The following is a 24,280-nucleotide window of genomic DNA, read 5'->3' as shown; positions in this document are numbered from 1 at the left end:
AGCTTTGTGCTGTATTCATGAGAGGCTACTACCCGTCCCCTAATGTGTAACAGCTTCTGCTGCCCTTTGCCGCACATGCAATTTTGCTCCCCTCAGCGATTGTAAATTACCATGATAGGTTACCTCTTTATGTTTCAAGAAGTTCCAGAATTGTGTTGTACCCTGTTAAGTGACATATGGAAAATATTTGACCCTTTAGACAATGAGGCAGGGACAGCCAGTCTGTGGCATCCATTTAACCACTATGGAACCAAAAGCGATTGATTCCATATTTTGTCATTACACTACATGGTGTTACCTGCTAAATCATATCTGCTGTGAAGGTGACCTTGCAATTAGGCAGAGATATTGAGTGGTCTAAATCAGACCCCACTAGCTACTAGACTGTATCATCCGGTGAAAAGTGTAGCAGTAAACTCAATTTTTTTAAAAGGCTTGGGACCTTTTATGTGCAACCTCGACAGGTCTGAGATGCCGAATTTTCTGATTCGGACTTTTGCATCCTCGGGGTTTAATAAATTTAGAAAAATAAAATTTGTAATTTTTTTTAAAAGTTCGATCTTGTAAAAAAATAATTACAATTTTTTTGTGATTTTTGCATTCAGAGTTTAGTAAATAACCCCCATAATATTAAAAAAACACAGTATGATTGTTTTACCATCAGCACTAATTTATAGTAGCTTAGTTATAATCAAGAACAAGGTACAGAAAAAATCTAATTAGTCTAAATTTTTTTGTTTGAATAGTATAATATGGGATATGGGCCTGGCATTGCGATTGTCGATAATGGGCTTCTGGATAATAGATACCAAACCGCAACTAAGAATTGCACAGTGACCATTACAAAGGCCCCTCGACATGTCTAATAATACAGGATTTTCTCACCTTCACAGTCACCCCTTTGGTTCTTGCGGAATCCTTTTTCACAGTATTCACAACGGAAAGAACCGATTGTGTTAAAACACAGCCCATCATCCTCACAAGCGTGTGGTCTCAGACACTCATTCACATCTAGAAAGCAAATATAAACAGATGTCTCAGAAATTAAATACAATACTTCTACTGTCATTAACCCCCCCCCCCCCAGATTGACAACAGCATGTTGCTGCTGAAACATTTAAATTTTCAGTATCTTTAAGGAGAATAGGAAATTCAGCAATATATGGCGGAATGTAATAAGGGATCTAATGTTTGTCCACATCTAGTACTACATTCTATTGTAGTAATGAAACATTTTTTCATCAAATATGTAATGATGCAGCACCTTTCACCTATTCCTGTGTTATCATTCAGCATAATGTGGGGTCTCTGAAAATGACTCCCCCTCCTACGATGAGAGATATTTAGTGATGGGCGAATTTACAGCGTTTCACTTCGCTGAAAAATTTGCGAATTTCCCACAAAATTTGCGAAACAGCTAATAATTCACTAAACTGCAACGGCGTCTCGTTTTTGCTGGCGAAAATGCACCGGCTTCCAAAAAACGGATGCCAGCGTCCATTCTGGCATCGAATTTTTGCACCTGTTTCGTAAATTTATTCGCCAGTGGCGAATCGCGCATATAAATTCACCCATCACTAGTTATATTCTGTGGTGCGATGCAACTTTAAAGAAATTGTGATTTTAATGTACACAATAAGCCAGGTTGAAAATCTGAAGAAGTCCGGATGTAGTTTTACTACACTGTTACATTTCCCTAGAATATAAATGCTTTAAAAATGACAATGATATTTACCAACACAGTCAGTTCCCTGTTCATTAGCCATATATCCAGCATGACAAATGCACAGGAATCTTCCCTTTGTATTTTCACATCGGCCATGGGAGCAGATCTGGGGATCCTTGGCGCATTCATTGATGTCTGAAAAGTAGTCAGAAATCATAAATTCAAATCTCATTACTGACATCCCTGTTTTTTTGTGTTAACATTCACATATATATTCCAAAAGCATATAAGGCAATGGTTGGCAGAATTTTTTTTTAACGCCACAAGTGTTTGCATCAAGTCTCACCCTAACTGGCCTTCATGCTGGACTTTCAGGGTTTTCTAAGACAGCAAGATCATCCAAAGTGGCATTCAGGCTGAGCCAAGTGCCTGGCCCAGTAGAGCTTTCATTCTAAGGTCTCTATCACATTCTTAGGTTATTTCATACTTCAATTTATACAAAGTTGGTAGTTATTTAAAATATATACTATATGTATAATACATGATTATTAATCGTTATCAGCAAAGGGAAACCCCCCCCAATTACAGTTACAGGTTTTATTATTCAAAAACATTATATAAATTATGCAATGGCCTGTTCAAACAAACAGGATTATTTACTAATTTTGTTAATTTGGACACAGTTCCTTTTTTTCAGGAACTCAGGCAAAAATTCATCGTGACGTCATTGCGGTACTTTGCCAATTTACTAACGGTCGATGACGTAACTTCGCTAGCGAAGGAGATAGACTCTAGCGGTACTTCGCTCCCTAACCCATGGCGAATTTGCACATGGACGTAACTACGCAAATTCACAAAGATGCGGTAGCGCTAGCGTCTTTTCCTTTTTCAGGGTGATAGGCTAAAAAAGAGCGTGCTTTTTTTTGGGGTAACCGGCTTCCCCCCTACATTTCCTAACATATGCCACATAAACTATACACTGGGCTAATGTGTAGGGCAATATAACAACTTTATTAAGGTGTCCTGGGCTTGTGTAGTGTAATGTATTTGCTGCAACATATACGTCCATTCAACTTTAACTTCCCGCCGTATGCAAATTAGCCAACACTAATGCAACTTCACTTCACTTGGCGCAGTAATGCTAGCGCAACTTCGCCATCGTTAGATGCCCTGGATGGCAACTTTGGATTTTAGTGAATTAGCGTTGTCCTGGAGAATCTATGCCTGGCCAAGTGTTGCACTGTGAGCGAAGCCATCGCTGGCGAATTTTCGGAGGTTACTGAATTTGCCTCTCGTAGAGGACCCTGTTTTAGTCTTAGTGGAAAATAACAAAACTTCATTGCTGAACTTTATAACTATAATGATGCTTTGCCACATTCTGTGTGTCCCCAGTGTACCTTAGTATTCGGCTGGGCAGCATGCCACCCATAAAATTTTGCCGCCCTAGGCCCGGAACTTTGTGGCCTTGACACAAATCTGGGCCTGCACATCTTAGTTGCTAATGGGTATGTGGCAGCAACATGTCATGGAGGATGGCTTACCAACACATTTCGTCTTCTGCTCATTCAGCTTATATCCCGTGAAGCATAAACATGTGTATCCTACAGGTAGGTTGATGCAGTTACCCTCTCCACATATATCAACATCTACAGCACACTCGTTGATCTCTATAAAATGGTGAAACATAAAGAGCAAAAGCAGACTTATAAATGAGTAAAATATATTAAAATAATTCAACTTAAAAAACATATATTTTTTTATGCATATACCATTTACTGATTGCACATACAGAGCTATATAGATGCTGTCCTTTGCATGGAGTAAGTGGTTTTTGGAAGGGCTGTCTGGGTCAAAACTGCCTGTCCAGTTTTCCAAATTAGGATTGACACGGCAATTGGCCAATCTACCCCATGAACGTGTCACCAGCCAACCTACCTCTGCCCCCTGTGACATCACTGCCCACCCACTGTGACATCATTGCCCACCCCCTACCAGGAGTAAGGTGGCAACCCTAAGTAAGTGTGTCATACCACAAGATAGGAAAATACAATCTGTAACAGCAATAGAGGTATACAGAAGTAGTTGTCACATCAGAAAAGGGTTACTCTAATTCTACTACAATATTATTATGACCCAGTGAGTCTGTATTTGTGGTTTGTGAATAAGTACCTGTTACTTGAGTAGGAGCGATAACTTGACTAGCACTTGCTGTAGACACATCTGGGGCCAGTGCGACAGGAATGGGTGGTGATGATTTTTCTACAACAACTGTGATAAGCACAGCAAATGAAAAAGAAAGAAAAAATAAGTATTACAGAACTGGAGGAAGATTGTTCAATGATTGCTTAAAATATAAAAATTAGAAAAAAATTAGAAAACTCACAAAACTTTTTTTTCTACAGCTGCATTTTTTTATTCTCAAGGACTAGTTATTTAAGAAAATAATAACAGAATAGTCACCGTTGCATTAAGTCACAGACACTAAAACAAATATCACATTGTCTCATTCCTTTTCAATGAGGCTGATTGATGTCAAATTCCCATTGATTACAGAAACTGTGACTATTCAAGTTTTAAAAAAGAATATTCTCAACTATATTCTTGAATTTTAATAATCTGCCCCTAAACTCATGAAAGGTGGAAAGACAGGAATAATAGAAATAGTTCTTGAGTTTTACCTGGGAATTGTCCATCTAAGTTCAGGGTTGAAATTCCTGGGGAAAACTGGGGTTGTCCACCTTCTACACGTCTCTCTTCAAATGGGACATTTGCCTGTATAAATATGAATTGTGTATACTCAAAACCAATGAAATATGATTCCTGCCTCCTCTCTGCTCAGATGCCTTTAGTTACATCAAAGACAGAGAATTACTCCTTAAAGGAAACCTATACCCCAGAACAATGTAGGTCTCTATAAAAAGATATTGCATAAAACAGCTCATATGTAAAACCCTGATTCTTGTAAATAAACCATTTTCATAATAATATACTTTTCTAGTAGTATGTGCCATTGGGTAACCTTAAATAGAAAATTGCCATTTTAAAAAATAAGGGCCGATCCCTGGGATCGTATGATTCACAGTGTACACAAACATACCGAACAAGCCATACATGTTAGGTCACATGAGCCAATTAACAGACAGAGTTCTGTCTTTTGCTTCCACACTTCTTCCTGTTACAGTTAGAGTTGTTGTATTTCTGGTAAGGTGATCTCCAAGGCAGCATTTGGACCATCACAAAATGGTGGTTCAGGGCAAGAGGAGTAGGAGGGCAATATCTACTTAAATATATACACCAGTTTGGTAAGATTCTTTAATATGCGACTTAATGTTATATAAAGTATCTGTTTTTGGGGGGTATAGTTTTCCTTTAATGTAAATCCATACATCTACCCCTAGTCAAACTTGCCATATAGTGTATTCTACGGTATATAAATAGAACTTTCTATGGGACCTTCTATGGGATAACAGATGCCATAAATGTATAATTGGTATTCACTGATACAGGGAATTGGTGTCTGAATATCGGTTTATATGTGTGGTCCAATTAGAACAACTGATGGACAACGGTGTCGTAAGGAAGGGAATAGTTACTCCTTAGGACAAGAAAGAACTAAAAAGCAGTTTATCCTCTGTCCAGGGGTACCAGGCCCCCCTGCAAAACTTCAGTTTTCAGTGGGCCCAGCACACTCCGATCCCCATCCTCTCACCCACTTCATGCCTCCACCTACTTTATGATCCCACCCACTCTTACCCTGACTCCACCCACTCTCCACCCTCTCCCCACCTGACTCTGCCCACTCTCCACCCTGACCCTGCCCACACCCTAGTTCTGTGTCGACTTGCGCTTTGATACCCCACCGCAGGTCAGAGAGCTGATGGGGAAGTGGGGGTTTAGCTATAGAGAAAGCAGACCCCGCAGTCCGAACACCCTTTTCCCCGGGACCCCCTGCGACTGCAGGGTCTGCTTCCTCTATAGTTACGCCATTGCCTCTGTCCCGATCTCTGATTCCAGTGTAAAATCACAAAGTTAAAATGACATAATCATAGTATGTAGGATAAAAGCAAGGTGAGTGACAAGACACTTGTTAGCAGCACTCTCATTGATGAATTCTCCTGTTTCTGTAGCTGGTTATCTACGTTAGGGAACTAGAGGAAGTGGTGGGACTGATTTAGGGAGGGATTAGCTCCCCTATTAATAAAGGTATGCTTTTGGTCACCATACCTGCCCATCATCTGTAGCTTCATCTGAAAGAAACAAGGAAAATACAAACACATGGTTAACACTGAATCATTTCTCATACTTACACTGTAACAAAACTATTTACATAATGGAAACCCCTTATGCCGAAAGCTCCAAAATATGGGAAGGCAATCTCCCATAGACTCCATTTTATTTGAATATTAAAAAATTATTTCCTTTTTCTGTTATAATAAAACAGTACCTTGTACTTTATCCTAGCTAAGATATAATTAATTATTATTGGAGGCAAAACAATCCTATTGGGTTCAATTAATGTTTTAATAATTTTTAGTAGACTTAAAGAAGAACTAAACCCCCCAATATTAAAAACCCCTACCAACTACCCTACAAAGTCCCCCCTCCCTGCTTAGGGATTACCCCTGAAAAATGCCCCTAATTCATTACTCGTGTTTAGGTGAAAAGTAATCGCAGTAGACCTCATGGGTGCCCTCTTCCGGCTCTTCTTTATTCTTCTGGAAGCGAACGCTCTATTGGCACATGCGCAGTTGGAGCAGTCTTTCGGTTCATAGAGGACCTGAAGAATACCGAAGAGCCGGGAGATGGCGCCCATGAGCTCTTCTGCGCTTACTCTGCGCCTATACGTGAGTAATGAATTAGGGGCACTTTCAAGGGTAATCACCTATATGGGGGGAAGCAGGGAGGGGGGGGACTATGTAGGGTAGTAAGTAGGGTTTTTTTATTATCCTTTAAGGTATGGAGATCATGAGAATTCTGGAGGTTCCATACCTGTATATAATTGAACCCCCTGCTGTAAATTTTAGGCATATTACTGGTTACCAAGGAGTTCCATGACCATATACGTAAGAGTACAAAAGCCATCAAACTCCTGGTTGACTTCTGAAATATTTTTATTTTAAAGATGGCATACATTTTTTCTTATAATGCACAGAATTCAGTTAGTCATGTAACACAAATGACATCACTAGTGTCAATTGATATAGATCATGAATGGCATATTTTTGGCCCTCCAGTTGCTGTGACTACGACTCCCACATTTCTTTGAAACTATGGGGCTTCAGCTCACATCAAGGGGTGCAGCACAAACTTCCTGGAGTATTGTTGCATCTATTGCTATCCAAATTCTGAGAACTGCGCCTTGTTGCTATCTTTATGTTTAAAAACAAAAAGAAATTACCACTCTATTATATACCTTTCCTTTCAGGCACGTGTGGATGGTTTTTCTCGGAGACAGAGAGTGCTTCAATAGGTTCTTCTTTTGTAACGATTGGTGGACGTGTTGTTCTAATTGGAGGTTGTGCTGTGATGGGTCTGTTAGGTGGTGGAACGCGTATTGGATTCCTAGGCATGTTAGGGACCGTGTAGCCCATACCGCCAGGGCAGATTTCTTTAAAAGCAGCTTTAAAGGAAAGTATGGGGATCAAAAAGTTATTGTTCTACTCATTTCATTTTAATATCTAGAAGTTTAAGAATAAAAACAGTATGCGCTTCCTATATTAAATAAACTCCCACCAACAAAGTACTTTTCCTCACAACAGTTCGACCTGCCTCTGATGAAGTGATTCTGGATCACGAAACGCGTTGGGCCGTGGACTAACCAGCAGCACCAGTCTCCATTTGATCAACTGCAGTCTGCAGTGTGAGGAGGTGATAATAGGAACGTGTGAGCGAGTGGAACACGAGGACGCTGATAAGATCAAGCCAGCAGCGCTAGTCTCCATACGTTCGGCTGCAGCCTACAGTGTGAGGAGGCGATAACAGGAGCGTGTGGGTGAGTGGAACACGAGGACTCTGACAAGACTAAAGACAAGCTTCGCTGTAAACGTTTGAGAGACGGGACCGTTATCTACTTCAAAGCCATCCTAACTACATGCGAGCTTAACACCGGTGATCCTGTAAGTATAAATCTAGCAGGGATCCGGTGTTTTAGTATATGGAAGCGCACATTGACCTCTGTCTTTTTCTATTTTTTATTTGAGGTGGAGCATGAAGGGGAAACTGTGTGCCAAACAGGAGAATTAATCATCACGTACCTGTCTTCCATCTGCCTGTATTTAAAGATCTTTACGGAATTGTTTTTTTTGTCAAAAGTCGAACTGTTGTGAGGAAAAGTACTTTGTTGGTGGGAGTTTATTTAATATAGGAACGCATACTGTTTTTATTCTTAAATTTTTTTGGGGCAGAATCCCCATTTTGTTTTGCGAATCCACTGGTTGCATCTGCGCAAAGTTGAATTTAATTTTTATTGTCTATATTTAATATCTAGAAGTGCTTTTTTTTATCATACATATATTACTGAGCTTTATTGGATCACATTGCAAGAGAGAATGAGTGGTCACTTGATAATGCAGGCAGGCTGGGTAGCAGAAAAATACATACATTAGGAATATCCAGCCTACAGTTATCCAGATACTCTTGAGCAGTGATCCCCAACCTGTGGCTCATTAACAACATGTTGCTCACCAACCCCTAGGATGCTGCTTCCAGTGGCCTCAAAGCAGTTGCTTAAGGTGGCCATACATGGATAGATCCGCTCATTTGGCGATGTCGCCAAGCGAGCGGATCTCCCTCTGATATGCCCACCTTGAGGTGGGCAATATCGGGCTGATCTGATCGTGGGCCCTAGGGCCCAACGATCGGATCCTAGCGTTCGCAAAAGGGCGGTCAGATCGCAGGACCGCATCAACGAACAGATGCGGCCGTGATCCGACGGGATTTTTAACCCCATCCGATCGAGATCTGGCCGACTTTCGGCCAGATCTCGATCGGGGAAGCCCGTCGGGGGCCCCCATTCACGGGCCAATAAGCTGCTGACTCGGTCTGTCGGCAGCTTTTATCGGCCCGTGTATGGCCACCTTTATTTATGAATTTCTTGTTTGGAGGCAAGTTTTGGCTGTATAAAAACTAGATGCACTACCAAAGGACTGTCAATCACAGCCCTTATTTTGCTCCTATCAGGAACATTTTTCATGCGTGCATTGCTCACCAACTGTTTTTTACATCTAAATGTTGCTCACGGATAAAAAAAAGTTTGGGGACCCCTGCTGTTGTGCAACATCTCTCTGTGTTACAGTTCAACAAAAGCTGGAGGGCTGGGATTGGATATCCTTGAAGCATATGCTTAAAATAAATATTGCTATACAATATAATATGTATTTTGCTATTTTATTTCAGCCCCTACTGCCTCATGAGTTGCTCGGTGCCGACAGAAAATATCCTGTCTTCCCTAAACTCGATGACCTATAAGGAAATCAAAATATTTTTGCGCAAATAAATTGACAAATTACAAAAAAACAGTCTATTCAGGTGCAATGGGTGCATCTACAAGTCCTATGTATCCCACCCTAGCTCTAGCATGCTACAATTGGGTCATATTTATATAACATATTAATGTCATTTCTTTTTTAATTAAAAAAAATTAAAATCTTAAAAATGTTGCGTATGCTTACCTATGACAAATTGTAAAAAAAAAAAAAAACTACTGGAATGCAGTGAAATGACATTGTACCCATCATTTGCAATGAGTGGCAACTTTTGCATTCTGGTTTTGAACACTCAACACAACTGATTTTAGTTGCTGAATTTTTTTTTTTAATTAGAATTGAGAAAATTAACGGTGTTCATTTTCAGAAGCTCAATTTTTTTAACAAAAAGAAGTACATTGGTTAAAAAGATGACAAAAAAGGGCTAAAACAAAAACCTGTACTGGTCTGCATGATAGTCTAAGGATATTTGCAGCTGTCGGAGTCACTGAAACTACTAAAATTCCATGATTGCAATCAAGACTAGTGATGGGTGGATTTATTCGGCAGGCGGGAATTTGCAATGAATTCCCGCGATTCACCGCCGGTGAATAAATTAGTCAGCAAAAATTCGCCGGCGTCCAAGAAAAATGGACGCCGGCGTTAAAAAACAGATGCCGGCGCTGTTTTGCAAATTTTCCGCTGTTTCGTGAATTTCCCAGAAAATTAGCAAAAATATTCGGCGAAGCAAAACACCACAGATTCGCCCATCACTAATTAAGACCAATTCATGACAATACGCCTCCTAAACTAAATGATTTTGTATCTCGAGTAATTACGTTTTCAATACTAAGCCTTACACAAATATTTACCCCACTGTTACTTGAATGCACGTTTCATTAAATACTGTAATGACAAGTTTAGATAAAATGTTTTCCAATTCTATACGCAAGAGAAAAGGATTTGAAATAAATGAGAAATGCATTTTTATTTTGTTTGGATTTCTAATTGAGGGATGAAAAGAGCAATGTTATGCAAAGCAATTAAACAAATAGGCTCAATCAGGTTACTATATAAATAGTTTTAAAAAGGGGAAATGTAAAAAGACTTATTACAGCAATTATACATTTTTCATTTGACTTTCGTTGACATCTGTTCCTATAAACTTAATCCAGAGGACCCATTCAATTAGGGAAAATCCTGAAGTACAAACAAGGTCCTGGCAAGGTTTCCACGGCTATGCTCGCTGGGATGGAATGAAGGAAAAGTCTACTGACTTCTGAGTTAGAAATGGCTCCCACCACTCAGCTACTGTATGTCTGCTTGATCACAGGGGAAATATTTTTGGGTGGAATGTCCTTTCAACCTACAGTATTGAAATAGATTTATTTTCTAGACCAGTGGACCCCAATCAGTTGCTTGTAAGCAAGATATCGCTCACCAACCTCTTGGGTGTTGCTCCCAATGGCTTCAAAGCATTTCTTGGGGAAAGATTTGGTTGCATAAAACTCAGGCATACTGCCAAATAGAGTGGCTTGTAGGCTGCTACCACATAGGGGCTACTACAGATAATTGGCAGCCCCAGAAACGTTTTGTAAGTTTGTGTTGCTCTCCAACTCATTTTTACATTTGAATGTCACTCAAGGGAAAAAAAGGGTGGGGATCCCTGATCTAGACTATGGAGATAATCTAACAAAAGTCACAAAGCTTGCAATTAGTCTGGTAGCCAAAAGCAATCCATAGGATATTTGCTTTCAAACAGGTGACCAGTAAATGCTACTTGCCGATTTGTCACTATGAGTTACTGGACCCTTTTAGTCATTTTATTATATTACATGTGCAGTTCATGTATATAATAATAATGTAGATACTCCCAACTACAAGACTAGTCTCATTGTTTTTCAGTATTGGGTTGAAATAATGGATTTAATTTAGCTGCCGTCTTATTTTATTTAGTTACTGCCTAACAAGTGGCTTTATGGGAGGTCTTACTGTGCACCCCATGTAGCAAGAGAGCAGCACCAGTGGTAAGATATATTCAGCAGATAACTAGCACAAAGAGCGCACCCACCTTTAAAATAAGATTACAAACAACATCTCTTTCCTCAGGAATATATATGTTGAAGGAACTAGTGATGCTCCCCCTATTTTAGTACTTAAATACTAAAGTGATAGTGAACAAAAAGTCCATTAAATGTTTTACTACCTATTAAAGGTTCCTGGCGCTACTTAGGCTGTCATAGACTGACATGGTACTTCAACGCCAATGGGGCAAATGCCATAGGCCTTACCCTTGATCCTTTTACTTTCCAGGTTCCAGGTCTGCTCTCGTCATTATTAACTCTTGTATCTACAGTATGATGGAGACTAACCATAGAGAACTACAACAAAACTGCCACAGAAAAAAGGGTTTAAATACCAATAATTCCCTTTTCTTATAGTAGAAGTTGTCAACACTAATCTAATCTGCTAGCAAATCGGATATATGTTCTAAATTCCATGCTTTCAGGCAAATACTTCAGCTTCCTGCTGCATGATTTTCAAACTTTAATTATGTGAAAGGTCAAATATTATATCCTTCTGTTCCCAAAATGCAATTATGATGTCACATTTGAATGTACAGTGAATGAAATTTAAACAATAAATCAAATGTGCAGAACACATGCCTGAGCAATCCAAAAAACATCATGTAAGGCAATTACATGCAGCTCAATCTTTTCGCTCACATAATGTTTTGTAAACCTTGTGCATTTCCATAGCAGGTAAAACATAATTTGCCCTCCAGCATGTCTCCAGACAAATTCTTCTCTACACCAAGAGAAGCGCGCTAACCACTGGCGCTAAACTATAAATTCTCAAACCCTCTGCCACTGTCGGAAGAGGTCGCCAAAGCTATATTAAATCCACACAAAAGAAAAGCTTTTCGCATTGCAAATATTTCCTTCGTTATTGACTTTTATTACATCTAGGGATGCACAAATCCACTATTTTGGATTCGGCCGAACCCCCGAATCCTTCACGAAAGATTCAGCCGAATACCGAACCGAATCCGAATCCAAATTTGCAAATTAGGGGTGGGAAGGGGAAAACATTTTTTACTTCCTTGTTTTGTGACAAAAAGTCATGTGGTTTCCCTCCTTGCCCTTAATTTGCATACGCAAATTAGGATTCAGATTTATCCAAACCCCCGAATCATTCGCAAAAGATTCGCCCGAATACCGAACCGAATCCAAATTTGCATTTGCAAATTAGGGGTGGGAAGGGGAAAACATTTTTTACTTGTTTTGTGACAAAAAGTCCTGTGATTTCCTTACCTGACCCTAATTTGCATATGCAAATTAGGATTCGGATTCGTTTTGGCCGGGCAGAAGGATTCAGCTGAATCCGAATCCTGCTTAAAAAGGCCAAATCCAGGCCAAATCCCGAACTGAATCCTGGATTCGGTTCATTCCTAATTATATCCTACATTGGTGTCTTTTATTATATAACTCCCAAGAATGTATAATCATTAGAGTAATGTCACAAGGGGGAAGGACTTCTGCCTAAGCTTTACAAGGATCAGGTTTGGGGTTTTGTGAATACTTAACCGATCAGAGGTGTGGCAATAAGGCTTACTAACCCCCACTATTCCCTACTGCAACTCTGGCAGTACTGAATTACAAGTGATTGTTAAGGATAAGGCAAGGTCCAGTTTCGGGATAAGGCACCGTATTACATATAACATATATTGATTGTTTGCTTGAAAACACATACCTGATTGATTGTTGTGAGTTATTAAACATTGCAAATTGTTTGCCTTTTGTTAACACAATCCCCTTAATCTCCACTGCTTTAAAATCTTCTTACCTGTCCCAGGAACAGGGCATTTGTCGCAATGAGGGCCCCAAGCTTTTCCCACGGTGCAACAGCAGATCTGCTGACTAAGTTGCACTGCGATAGGGTGCATGCACTGCTTTCCTGGACTGAAAAATCTGTAACAGGGACCTTTCTCTTCAAACACAATAGGATTATTATCAACTGTGACAAAAAAAAAATGAGAAGATTTCACAAACAAGCATTAACTGTTCAAGAAAAATAAAAGGTACATTTCATGGCCAAAAGTATTTAGATGCCTACCTATCCAATTCTCAAAATCTCATTGCAAAACCAAAGCCATAATAATGAAACAGGTCCTGTCTTTGGACAGTCTTTACCCTCTACACTTTAAGAATCCTTTACATGAGATGTTGGAATATTGCTGGATGAGATTTGCTTCCTGTCATACTTAAAAGGTTGTGTGATCATGGCATCCAATTCATCCCACATCCATCTCTGTAAACAAATTTTTTATGGACCTTGCTTTGCACAAAGGACATTATGGTGCTGATACAGTAAATTACCTTTCCAAAACTGTTGCCACAAAGTAGGAAGCAATGTCATTGAATTCTGTAGTGTCAACTCTGTCAACAATGATGGTTGTGGCATAATAAGTGTTAAAGGAGAACTAAACCCTAACAATGAATATGGCTAAACATGTCATATTTGCATACTAACTTACTGCACCAGCCTAAAGTTTCAGCTTCTCAATAGCAGCAATGATCCAGGACTTCAAGCTTGTCACAGGGGTCACCATCTTGGAAAGTGTCTGCGACACTCACATGCTGAGTGGGCTCTGAGCAGCTGTTGAGAAGCTAAACTGAGGGGTTGTCACTAATTATCAAGAAGAAAATGAGGTTTGTCTGTAATAGAAGCTGATGCTACAGGACTGATTATTAAAGGGATCCTGTCATCGGAAAACATGTTTTTTTCAAAATGCATCAGTTAATAGTGATACTGCACTGAAATCCATTTCTCAAAAGAGCAAACAGATTTTTTATATTCAATTTTGAAATCTGGCATGGGGCTAGACATTTTGTCAATTTCTCAGCTGCCCCTGGTCATGTGACTTGTGCCTGCACTTTAGGAGAGAAATGCTTTCTGGCAGGCTGCTGTTTTTCCTTCTCAATGTAACTGAATGTGTCTACGTGGGACATGGGTTTTTACTATTGAGTGTTGTTCTTAGATCTACCAGGCAGCTGTTATCTTGTGTTAGGGAGCTGTTATCTGGTTACCTTCCCATTGTTCTTTTGTTTGGCTGCTGGGGGGGGGGAGGGGTGATATCACTCCAACTTGCAGTACAGCAGTAAAGAGTGATTGAAGTTTATCAGAGCACAAGTCACATGACTTGGGGCAGCTGGGAAATTGACAATATGTCTAGTGTTACCTCAGGGAGACTTGCTTGTGTTATATCTTTATTATATGCAATATGTGTATATTGTATATATACATTGTGATTTGTATCTAAGAATGTTGTGTAATTACATATAAGATAATATCGGGACATAACAAAGACAAGCTTCAAAGACACCCTATGTAGCATATAGTTGTTAACTCCCCTCCCCTTTGACCAGGGGCAGTTGGAAAAGCAAACCTTCCTGTCTAAACACTGCCTTTCCCCATTCCATTGTCCTAATTCTGGAATGAACTGCCTCAGGAATCCATGCCCTACCCCCAAGATTAATGTATTGATCACTAACCAATCAGAACCTGACATGTACTTGTGGTCAATCTATCGGTTAATACAATAGACTAAGTTAGTCAGAGAGTCCTGGGAGTTTCTGAAGTGAGGATATAGATGACAGACCTACTGGAAGGATGAGTATCAGAGAGGCAGTGGATTTAGATCCAACATATACATATTTGTAATTGTCTTTGAAACTATTTGTTATACATTCTATGTAGTGTAACTTGTTTATGTGTATTACTTCTGAAGATATGTGTCAATAGTTTTGTAAATAAATATATATATTTTGATTGAACTATCTCTTTCGTTAAAGAACCCTTATAACCAGGAATACTTATGGATATGTGTATATAAGAATAAATATACATATTTACATAAATATATCCTTGGTCAACATCTAGCCCCATATCGGATTTCAAAATTGAATATAAAAAAAATCTGTTTGCTCTTTTGAGAAATGGATTTCAATGCAGAATTTTGCTGAATCAGCACTATTAACTGATTCCCATGACAGTATCCCTTTAAATTCTGATGCTAGTTGCACTGGTTTCTGTGCTGCCATGTAGTAATTATCTGTATTAATTACTAATCAGCCTTCTATTGTGACATTTCTATTCTATGTGTACTGTATATTGTGAGTGGGTCCCTAAGCTCAGTAAGTGACAGTAGCATAGAGCATGTGCAGTGAATCAGCAGAAAATAAGATGGGGAGCTACTGGGGCATCTCTGGAGACACAGATCTTCCATGCTAAAGGGCTGTGGTTGGCTTGGGCTGGTACAGAAGCCCAAAACATAATGTACAGCATTTCTAGCCTACTTTTTTAGTTTAGCTTTAGTTCTCCTGTAAGGCTTGAGACTTAATTATATTTTCTAGGACCACATAATTTTGGCCAAAAAGTCTACATTTAAAACATCTCTCCGTGATTTTCCAAATAGATTATTGCAGTTTATATACATAGAAATACACTTCCCATATGAATACAGTCATCAAACGTGCAGGCATGTTTATCAAAGAAGGTAGTTTTGTGTGTTTGTCAGACCATGTTCAACAACTCTATGCAAAAGTTAAAGTTCATTGGCTAATTCATAGTAACTATGGAATCATTACTGTCCCATCAACTTGAATTGTGTTATGTTTCAGGAAAAACATTACTGCTGGTACAAGTATAATGAGGCTCAGTAAATCTGCCTGTAAGTCTGCTGCTGGAATTGAGCTGCGAAAAAGATACTGTCATCCCACACATAAGAATGGAAAGATTTAGTGACAGCAAATCATTAAATCGGCTCATCGTTACTCCTGGGACATGTGAAGCACAAATTTGAAGCACTTTTCTCAGTCTACTTCATTTTAGATATTTAAAAATGTTGTTTTATTTGAGCTATGAAAATGGCTGAAGTTTTTTTTTTTATTGTAGGGTTCACAAAATACTCAGTAGGAATTATTTATTATCATAAGACCAATACAACTATTGAACTAAATCTTGCTTTATTTTAATTGAAATAATGTCTAGTACACTTTTAAAGTTATTGTACCCATGTAGGAAAGCGTAGTGATCTCAGTATTGTAGGTAACTGCTTTAGAAGAATGATTGTTGTACATTATTTGAGATAATGTAATGTGTGCATGGGCAGAGACGGCAATTAATGTGGAGAAGCAGTGTATAGTAAATCAATATGGATTAGCATACAGAGAGTCAGGCAATATGTTCTAGCATATGAATAATGACATAACAAAAAGCAGAATGAGGCAATAGGTTTTTGTTCACATGTTCATTGATTGAAACTAGAATATAACAAGGAAAATACAGTCTATTTGAAAATGGGATTTACAATTCATGTACTGATTGTTGATGGTGCTGTTTATATAGTAGGTATAATTTCCCTCCACTGGGTAGCCCAGGGATATTTTAGTCTTATGGATTGAGAACCATGATCCCCTTCAATATATATTAAAAGTGGTTTCTACAAAGCACATAAAGACATATTTACAAAGCTGGGGGCAGGATGCAAAGTGCAAAACATGGGGCAGATTTACTAAAGGGCGAAGTGGCCATCGCTAGCGAAAATTCGCCAGAAATCTCATCTGCAGGGACATCACCAATTTACTAACAGGAGTAGACAACAATTCGCTAGCGAAAGAGACCGTTGATAGGGCGTTTTGCACCCTATCGGCAGGCGAATTTTCACTCAAGAGAATGAACATTACTCTGCATATTCACTAAAGTACGAATTTTACAGAACTTTAACTATTTTCGCCAGAGTTTCCTTCGCCACCGCAGACCTGGTGAACTGATACGATGAAACTCTAAAAGACACTGGGTTTTTTTTTCATATTTTACTTCCAAAAGTTCTAACTATTAAAGATTTTTGTGTTAACATTTTTTTCCAACTATTTCAGGGCCATTTCACATTTGTTTTAAGGTGGGCTCATGTCTAGGCATTTGAGGATCTATTTTGTCTTTATTTTGCTTCCTTGGACATTTGTAATAATACGTGGCCACATCAAGCACTTGCACCAACATCTCTATTAAAGATGTCTATATGACTTATATGTACCCGCTCTATTCAAATTGACCTAAGTGTAAGAGTACTAGAGTAGCCAGAAACAAACGTTAGCGAAAGTTCACTATGAAATGCTCGCGCTGACAGAGGAGAAACTTTGCATTTTAGTGAATTAGCATAGTGGCAACTAATTTACACCTGGCAAAGTGGGGGAGTGTTTGTTGGTGAAAATGCCCCATGGACACAAAGCATACTGTTTTTTAAACATTGCCCCTGGCTTCTTGTACTTTCTCTGCACAGACCAGGGTGCCATAGAATTTCATACACTGACAGATCATTTATTTAAGATTAGAATGTTATAAATGTTATAACGAGGGTTATAAATGCAGTGACTGCAATTTATACTGTAGTTTAACCTGGTGCTAGTTATAGTCCAAGTGTATTAAAAGATAAACAGATGTCTCTCATAAATACACATAAGGCTTACGGCATGTCACCTACATTTCTCTTCTTTAAATGATCAATAACATACATCTGATTTCAGCACTTCGAGTTTACTGTTCTTCCGAGAGACATGTGCTCATTTTAGCATAGTGATTCCTGAAGAGTGGCATGCATATGGAAAGCCTCAGTTCTCAGATGACTGGACCATTATAATGTTTCAATGGAACAACATGAGATGAAACTACAGTATATCTGGATCAGCAATGTAGAAACTATTTCATGAGCCAAAATGAATAGCAATGATGGCAAAAAACAGCATACTCTGGAGTCCATCAAATATAGTAGCACAGTTGAAGAGTAGTGATGGGCAAATTTGTCCCATTTGGCTTTGCGGAAGAATTTCCCGCAAAACGGCAAAAAATTAGCGAATTTTGACGGCCGCGTCAGTTGTAATGCCAGCATCAATTCTGACACTCATGTCAATTTTGACGCCGGCGTTAAAGTCAATGGGCGTCCTAATATTATTGACGTGCGGCGGTTTTGACACAAGCAACTTTTCCGACACGCTATGCGCCGGTGACAAAATGTGGAAATTTGCAGTGAATTTGCACCTGCCGAACTTATTTGCCCATCACTATTGAAAAGTACAGCCCCCAGTGAGGCACAGAATAATGGCCAGTTATGGCACTATGGGGTATATTTATCAAATAGTGACGTTAGAGATCACCACAGTCCTCTAGAGTGAAATTCCACCACTCTCCATTCATTTCTATGGGACTTTTAAAAGAGTATTTATCAATGGGTGATAGTGGAAATTCATCCTTTGATAAGTACGCCTTTCAAAAGCCCATAGAAATGGAGAGTGGCAGAATTTCACTGTAGAGCACTGTGGCGATCTCTAACTTCACTCTTTGATAAATATACCCCTATGTGCTTTGCCTGCATACTGTCTGAATTTAGCCTACAAGTCAGCATTCATTTGTAAATTGGATACAGGCATTATTAGCCTAAAATCAAAATCTGATATTATATACCGTATGTCGAAGTCACAGGGACCATGGGTATTCAATTCATTTGCATTTCAGTATTAGCTCTGTTTAATGTATTTGTGAATGTTTTATAATACAAAGTGAAAAGTCTGTGCATTGACTGAAAATCCAAAAGCTGCAAAATAGATAGCACAGCTGAAATCTACAGTATATTTGGGGGCAGATTTATCAAAGGTAAATTTTCGAATCGAAAAAAAAAAACGAATTTCAAGCTATTTTTGTGTACTTTGACTAAGGAATAGTCCAAATTTGATTTGAATAGAAAAAAAATGTGAAAATTCGAATATCGAAATTTATCATGTACAGTCTCTTCAAATTAAAAATTAAACTTCGACCATTCACCATCTAAAACCTGCCAAATTGCTGTATTAGCCCATGAGGGACCTCCTAGAACCTAATTGGAGTCAATTGGTAGGCTTTGAAAAATCAAAGTTTTTTTGGGGGAAAAACTTCTAATTGAAAAAAAACCTTCAACTTAATTTGAAAATGTTTATAGGTGATTCAAAAATAAAACTCAATGGTTCACTGCAAAAAAACACTTTTCATTAAAAATGTGTGGTGATTATATTTGCAATATATCACCCGTTTTGGCCTGTTTACTAATACCGGGAAAATAATAGCATTGGTGATATTTCCCATACATGTCAATCAGCGATCAGTTTAGAACAGTCATCTACAAATTCGATTGGTTGCTACAGGAAACATCACGCATGATATTTATATCCAATGTTAGTAAACATGTCCATATGGGCTTCACATTTGGTATTTTAGCCTTTTATTTGGTAATAGATGCATTTAGAAAATCAAAATGCATATACTAAAAAATACTGTTTTAAAAAAAATGGCGGTTTTGCCTAGTGTTTTGACCTGTTCTGTGTTCATTCTTGGTGCAGAATTTTAGTAACCTTTGCAGGCCCAATGGTAGCATATGATTTATAATTCAATCTGTAGCAAAGGAATTCAGGAGACATTTCCAAATCTGATAAATATGTCAACAGTAGAGACTAGCAGTAAAGAAGAGACACAGGAAAAAACCTAAGAAACATCTGGAAAAGGAATTTAAAAGTACAGCAGTTCATAGTCCGGTGCACTGCCGTAGTCCAATAGAAAGAAAATAAAATAATGCCACTTACCAACACAAGAAGACAGAGACGGATCTGGAACATATCCCACTTTGCACTTGCATCTATAACTGCCAATGGTATTCAGACATTCACCATTAGGGCAGACACCTTGCATCTGACATTCGTTAATATCTACAAATAAATAAATCCTTTCAGTCATGATTCAGGTATTGTCACATTTTACTATGTTTCGAGATTACTATTTAGAAAATGTACCAATATATTATTTACCAAGAAAGAAATAAAAGAAACATAATATATTATAAAAATGTCCAGATCACAAATAGACCAAAAACATGTCACTGTGTTACCAGTATGTTGATTTCCTCCATCATGCTCCTTATTATTACATTATCCAGAGGCACATGGATTTGCAACTGTCAGTATACTGGAAGCGGTAGGTTTTTTCCATACATGTACACTGTATAAATACATTCTAAAATTGGATCTAGGGTATAGACAGGCTCACTGTTATCTCCCTGTTTGGTTCAGAATAACATATACAGTTTATGTCATATATTGAGGATAGAGGATAGAAAAATGATGCACATTGTGTTGAATGTATTCTCCAGCATAGGTTACCTGTGTTTTGGTTAATGCCATTGAGTTTATCAGGTGGCAAGTTCCAATTATAGCGGATGTTTTTCAAAAGGGTTTTTGATGGTGAGTTTTGTACCATGAACTGGATGATTGAGGTTCGGGAGAAGTGTTATTCCCACCAATTACTAACTTCTGAGTGCACTGAACTTACCTGGCTTCATGATAAGTATAGTAACTATTGATGAGCGAATTTTTTTTGGCAGGTTTGGTTTTACAGTGAATTTATGCATATCGCTGCAACAAAAACGTCGCCAAGACAAAATTGCGGCCAAAACGAAAAAGTCGCCACAAGAAAAACCCCCATTGACCTTAATGCATTTGAAGTGAGAAAACAAAAATCTTGACGCCGATTGACTTCAATGCATTTCCCAATTATACGCTGTTTGGCAGATTTTGCAGCAAAGAAAACAGATTCACTTATCACTAATAGAAACTATTGTTTAACTGGCTGGGCATAATATTGCTAGAAGCGCTTATTATACCTAAAAAGTCACTTTTAATTACTCAAATTAATATCAATACCATTAAAGGCATATTAGCCTAAAAGTATCAATGGGAAAAGTAATGCTTGTCCACTGAAGGATGTCTCTAAATCTTATAATGCAAAAAATGAGAAGTACGGAAACCAACTACGTTTACCCAGATGTGTTAATATAAAACATTTATGTACCATTCCCCATTTATGTGAAGGTAACTGGGTAATTAAGGACAGTGGTGATTAGCTTTTTAGGCCAGATGATTAAATACCACATAATTACCATGTATTTGTATCATATGTCCTAAATGCCATTTGCACCAATATGTTTCTATTTCTTTATGTACAAATCTATTAGACTGCTGGGTTTGTGCAATTGTAGCACCCCCTCTACATATTCTGCTTCACTGTCACAAATAATTCATCACGTTACTGACACAGCCAGTGTCTGGCCTATCTCTGTAGCTCCCCTGTGGATGGAAATGCTGGATTAAGCATTCAGTATTACAACTATATTTCATAAACAAAGTACAAATATCAAGGTATCATAGCATTAAGCTTTTTTTTTTATCATCAAATGTTAAAATCTGTTTCTAAAAGTTTTATATTGGGTCAAGTGTTTTTTTTTTTTTTTCAAATAAATATTTATAAAATTATAACCTTGCAAAGAGCATCTTGAAAATTGATTGCTACATCTCAATGCCAAAAAACGTTGAAGGTGAACATTCATTAAAATGGGCAGCCTAGCAAAACACTGGCCGGAGTAATCATCCAATGCACTTTCAAACACTGTGACTTGGCACAGCTTGAATAAAAAGGTCAGTCAGCATGTAGATAAAGTGAGCCAGAGATGGAGGACAGCTGCCAACTACATTTTCAAGGATAGATCTGTGGGACTCGGATGTACAGGTCAATTGGATCAAGTGAAAGAAGGGATGTTTCAGGATTAGCTCACAATTGAATATATGAGGTTGAAATCCAATGATGGGCTTACTTCTGGTGGGATGTCTGTTTTAGGAAACTATTGCTTCAGTTTATTGGAGATGATAAAATAGGGATGTCTGTTTCAGGAAATGATTGCGTTAGTTTATTGGAGATGATAAATTGTTCTTAGGAAACTTTTTTTTGGCTACAAACCACATCACTACAAAAATATGATCTTATCTGATTGAAGGTCAAAGACCACATACCCATGTGGATGCAGGATACTCGTGTGAAGGGCTGTCATTGGATTAATTTAGGTAGTAATCCCAGGGCCGGATTTACATAGCGAGCGCCCCTAGGCCCACTGCGGTTCATCAGCCCAGTCCCCTCCCCTTTATTCGTGCAAATTTTCATCGGGACCCGAGCAATGGGAATTGGCGTAATCCCCTTTATTTGTGTATATTTTCATCATTCAATGGAATTGGCACACAATAAATGTAAAAAACTATTGTATCTCCTGCAGATTCCAAGTGTTTTTGAAATTTGAACCAATGTGGGTTTGGGTGGGCAGCATGCCACCCCCTAAAATCCTGCTGTCCTAGCCTTGGTGGCCTTTCCACAAATCCGGGCCTGGGTAATCCAAAAAACACATTAGAATTGATTTTTGACAGCAAGCACAACCAGAGCCCACACAGATCAGTTGTCTGCATGTTCTTTAGAAAACAGTCCATTGATCAAGACTCAGGGGCGCTGCTGCCATAAGGCGAGCTGAGAAAATGACCGAAGGCAGCAACTATTCGCGGGTTACCAGGGGCAGAAAAAAGTAGTTCCTGGTAACTTAATTGATTTTTAAATCGAATTTCAGCTCTTCTAGTGCAATTGTGCTCTTTGTGCTCTCTGCACTAATGATGTGCCCCCACCTAGACCCTATCCGGTGCTCGGAAAGGTAAGTGCCGGGTGCAAGGGTTGGTATCTGAAAGGCTGCCTCAGGCGCGGGAAAACCCCAGAAACTCACTTGCCAGAACTTTAGCCTACATCTTAGCCTTATGCTGGAACACCAACACTTTTGGAAATCTGTACTATTATCATGCTACCTTACAAATTCAACATAACATAGGATCAACAAATGTCAGTAAAGTTGCACTTATCCATTCACCATTAAGGTAATGGCACATTCCCAAAACCATTAAAGGAGAACTAAACTGTAAAAATGAATATGGCTAAAAATGCTATATTTTATATACTGAACCTATTTCAACAGCCTGAAGTTTCAGCTTCTCAATAGCAGCAATGATCCAGGATTTCAAACTTGTCACAGAGGATGACCATCTTGGAAATTGTCTGCGACACTCACATGCTCAGTGGGCTCTGAGTAGCTGTTGAGCTTTAAGGGTTTTAAGGGTTGTCACAAATTTACAAGCAAAAAATGAGGTTGGCCTGTATTATAAACTGACGTTACAGGGCTGATAATTTAATTGTGGTGCTAATTACACTGGTTTCTGAACTGATATAGTAATTATCTGTATTAATTACTAATCAGCCTTATATTGTGACATTTCTATTCTATGTGTACTGTATATTGTGAGTGGGTCCCTAAGCTCAGTAAGTGACAGCAGCACAGAGCATGTGCAGTGAATCAGCAGAAAAGAAGATGCAGAGCTACTGGGGCATCTTTGGGGACACAGGTCTTTACTGCTAAAGGTTTGTGATTGTCTTTGGCTGGAACAGAAGCCCAAAACATAATGTACAACATTTCTAGCTACTTTAGTTAGGCTTTAGTTCTCCTTTAATGTCATGTTTGGCATTACCAATTGAAGTCTAAGGAAGTCTATAAAGATAGTTTGTGGTACTTTTTTACTGCAGAGAAAATACCCCATGTGCTATCAGCCTTTAAGCTTTAGAAATATAACATGTATGGGATCTGTTATCTGGAAACCCATTATCTAGAAAGCTCCAAATTACAGGATGGCTGTATCCCATAGACTCCGTTTTATTCAAATAAATAAATGTTTACAAAATGATTTCCTTTGTCTCTATAATAATAAAACAGTACTTTTTACTTGATTCCAACGATCCATTACAGAAATACCCATTATCCAGAAAGCCTCAGGTCCCAAGCATTCTGGATAACAAGTCCCATTTCTGTAGCTGTTTTTTTGTAACAAGCACTCTGCACAAATTAATTAACCTCATGATACAAACAAAAAAGCACATATCTTGGAAAGACATGGAAGTTTTATAGGATCAGTACAATTAAAATATAGATGCCCATATATAAATATAAAATAGAAACAACTTTATATTTTGGACAACTAACAACTTGTTTCTGATAAATGTATCTATTGAAATTATACCAAGTCATCAAAAATAATTACGTTGTCATATAATCACTATGGAAATCTGGATTAAATGAATTCACCTATTTCCTACAAATCCCTTCAGGTTTCAGAAAATGTAGGAGAGAGCAAAACAAATGTTTTATCCGTTATAC

General features: G+C 38.4%; 1 protein-coding gene across 1 annotated transcript in view; it reads right to left on the bottom strand.

Moving 5' to 3' along the window:
• Positions 1-24,280, bottom strand: part of ltbp1.S (latent transforming growth factor beta binding protein 1 S homeolog) — a gene marked incomplete at its 3' end in the record, with an annotated part of 117,043 nt that overhangs the window by 51,891 nt on the left and 40,872 nt on the right. The window contains 9 exon segments of the mRNA NM_001088785.1: positions 886-1,011; positions 1,736-1,861; positions 3,208-3,333; positions 3,836-3,934; positions 4,345-4,438; positions 5,891-5,913; positions 7,080-7,286; positions 12,976-13,146; positions 19,800-19,922. Of these exon segments, the coding sequence (NP_001082254.1) occupies positions 886-1,011; positions 1,736-1,861; positions 3,208-3,333; positions 3,836-3,934; positions 4,345-4,438; positions 5,891-5,913; positions 7,080-7,286; positions 12,976-13,146; positions 19,800-19,922 (1,095 nt within the window).

This window comes from Xenopus laevis, chromosome 5S (genome assembly GCF_017654675.1).
Source record: "Xenopus laevis strain J_2021 chromosome 5S, Xenopus_laevis_v10.1, whole genome shotgun sequence".
Lineage (NCBI taxonomy): Eukaryota > Metazoa > Chordata > Amphibia > Anura > Pipidae > Xenopus > Xenopus laevis.
Note: the sequence above shows the minus strand (reverse complement) of the source record. Positions and strands in the feature narration are given on the sequence as shown.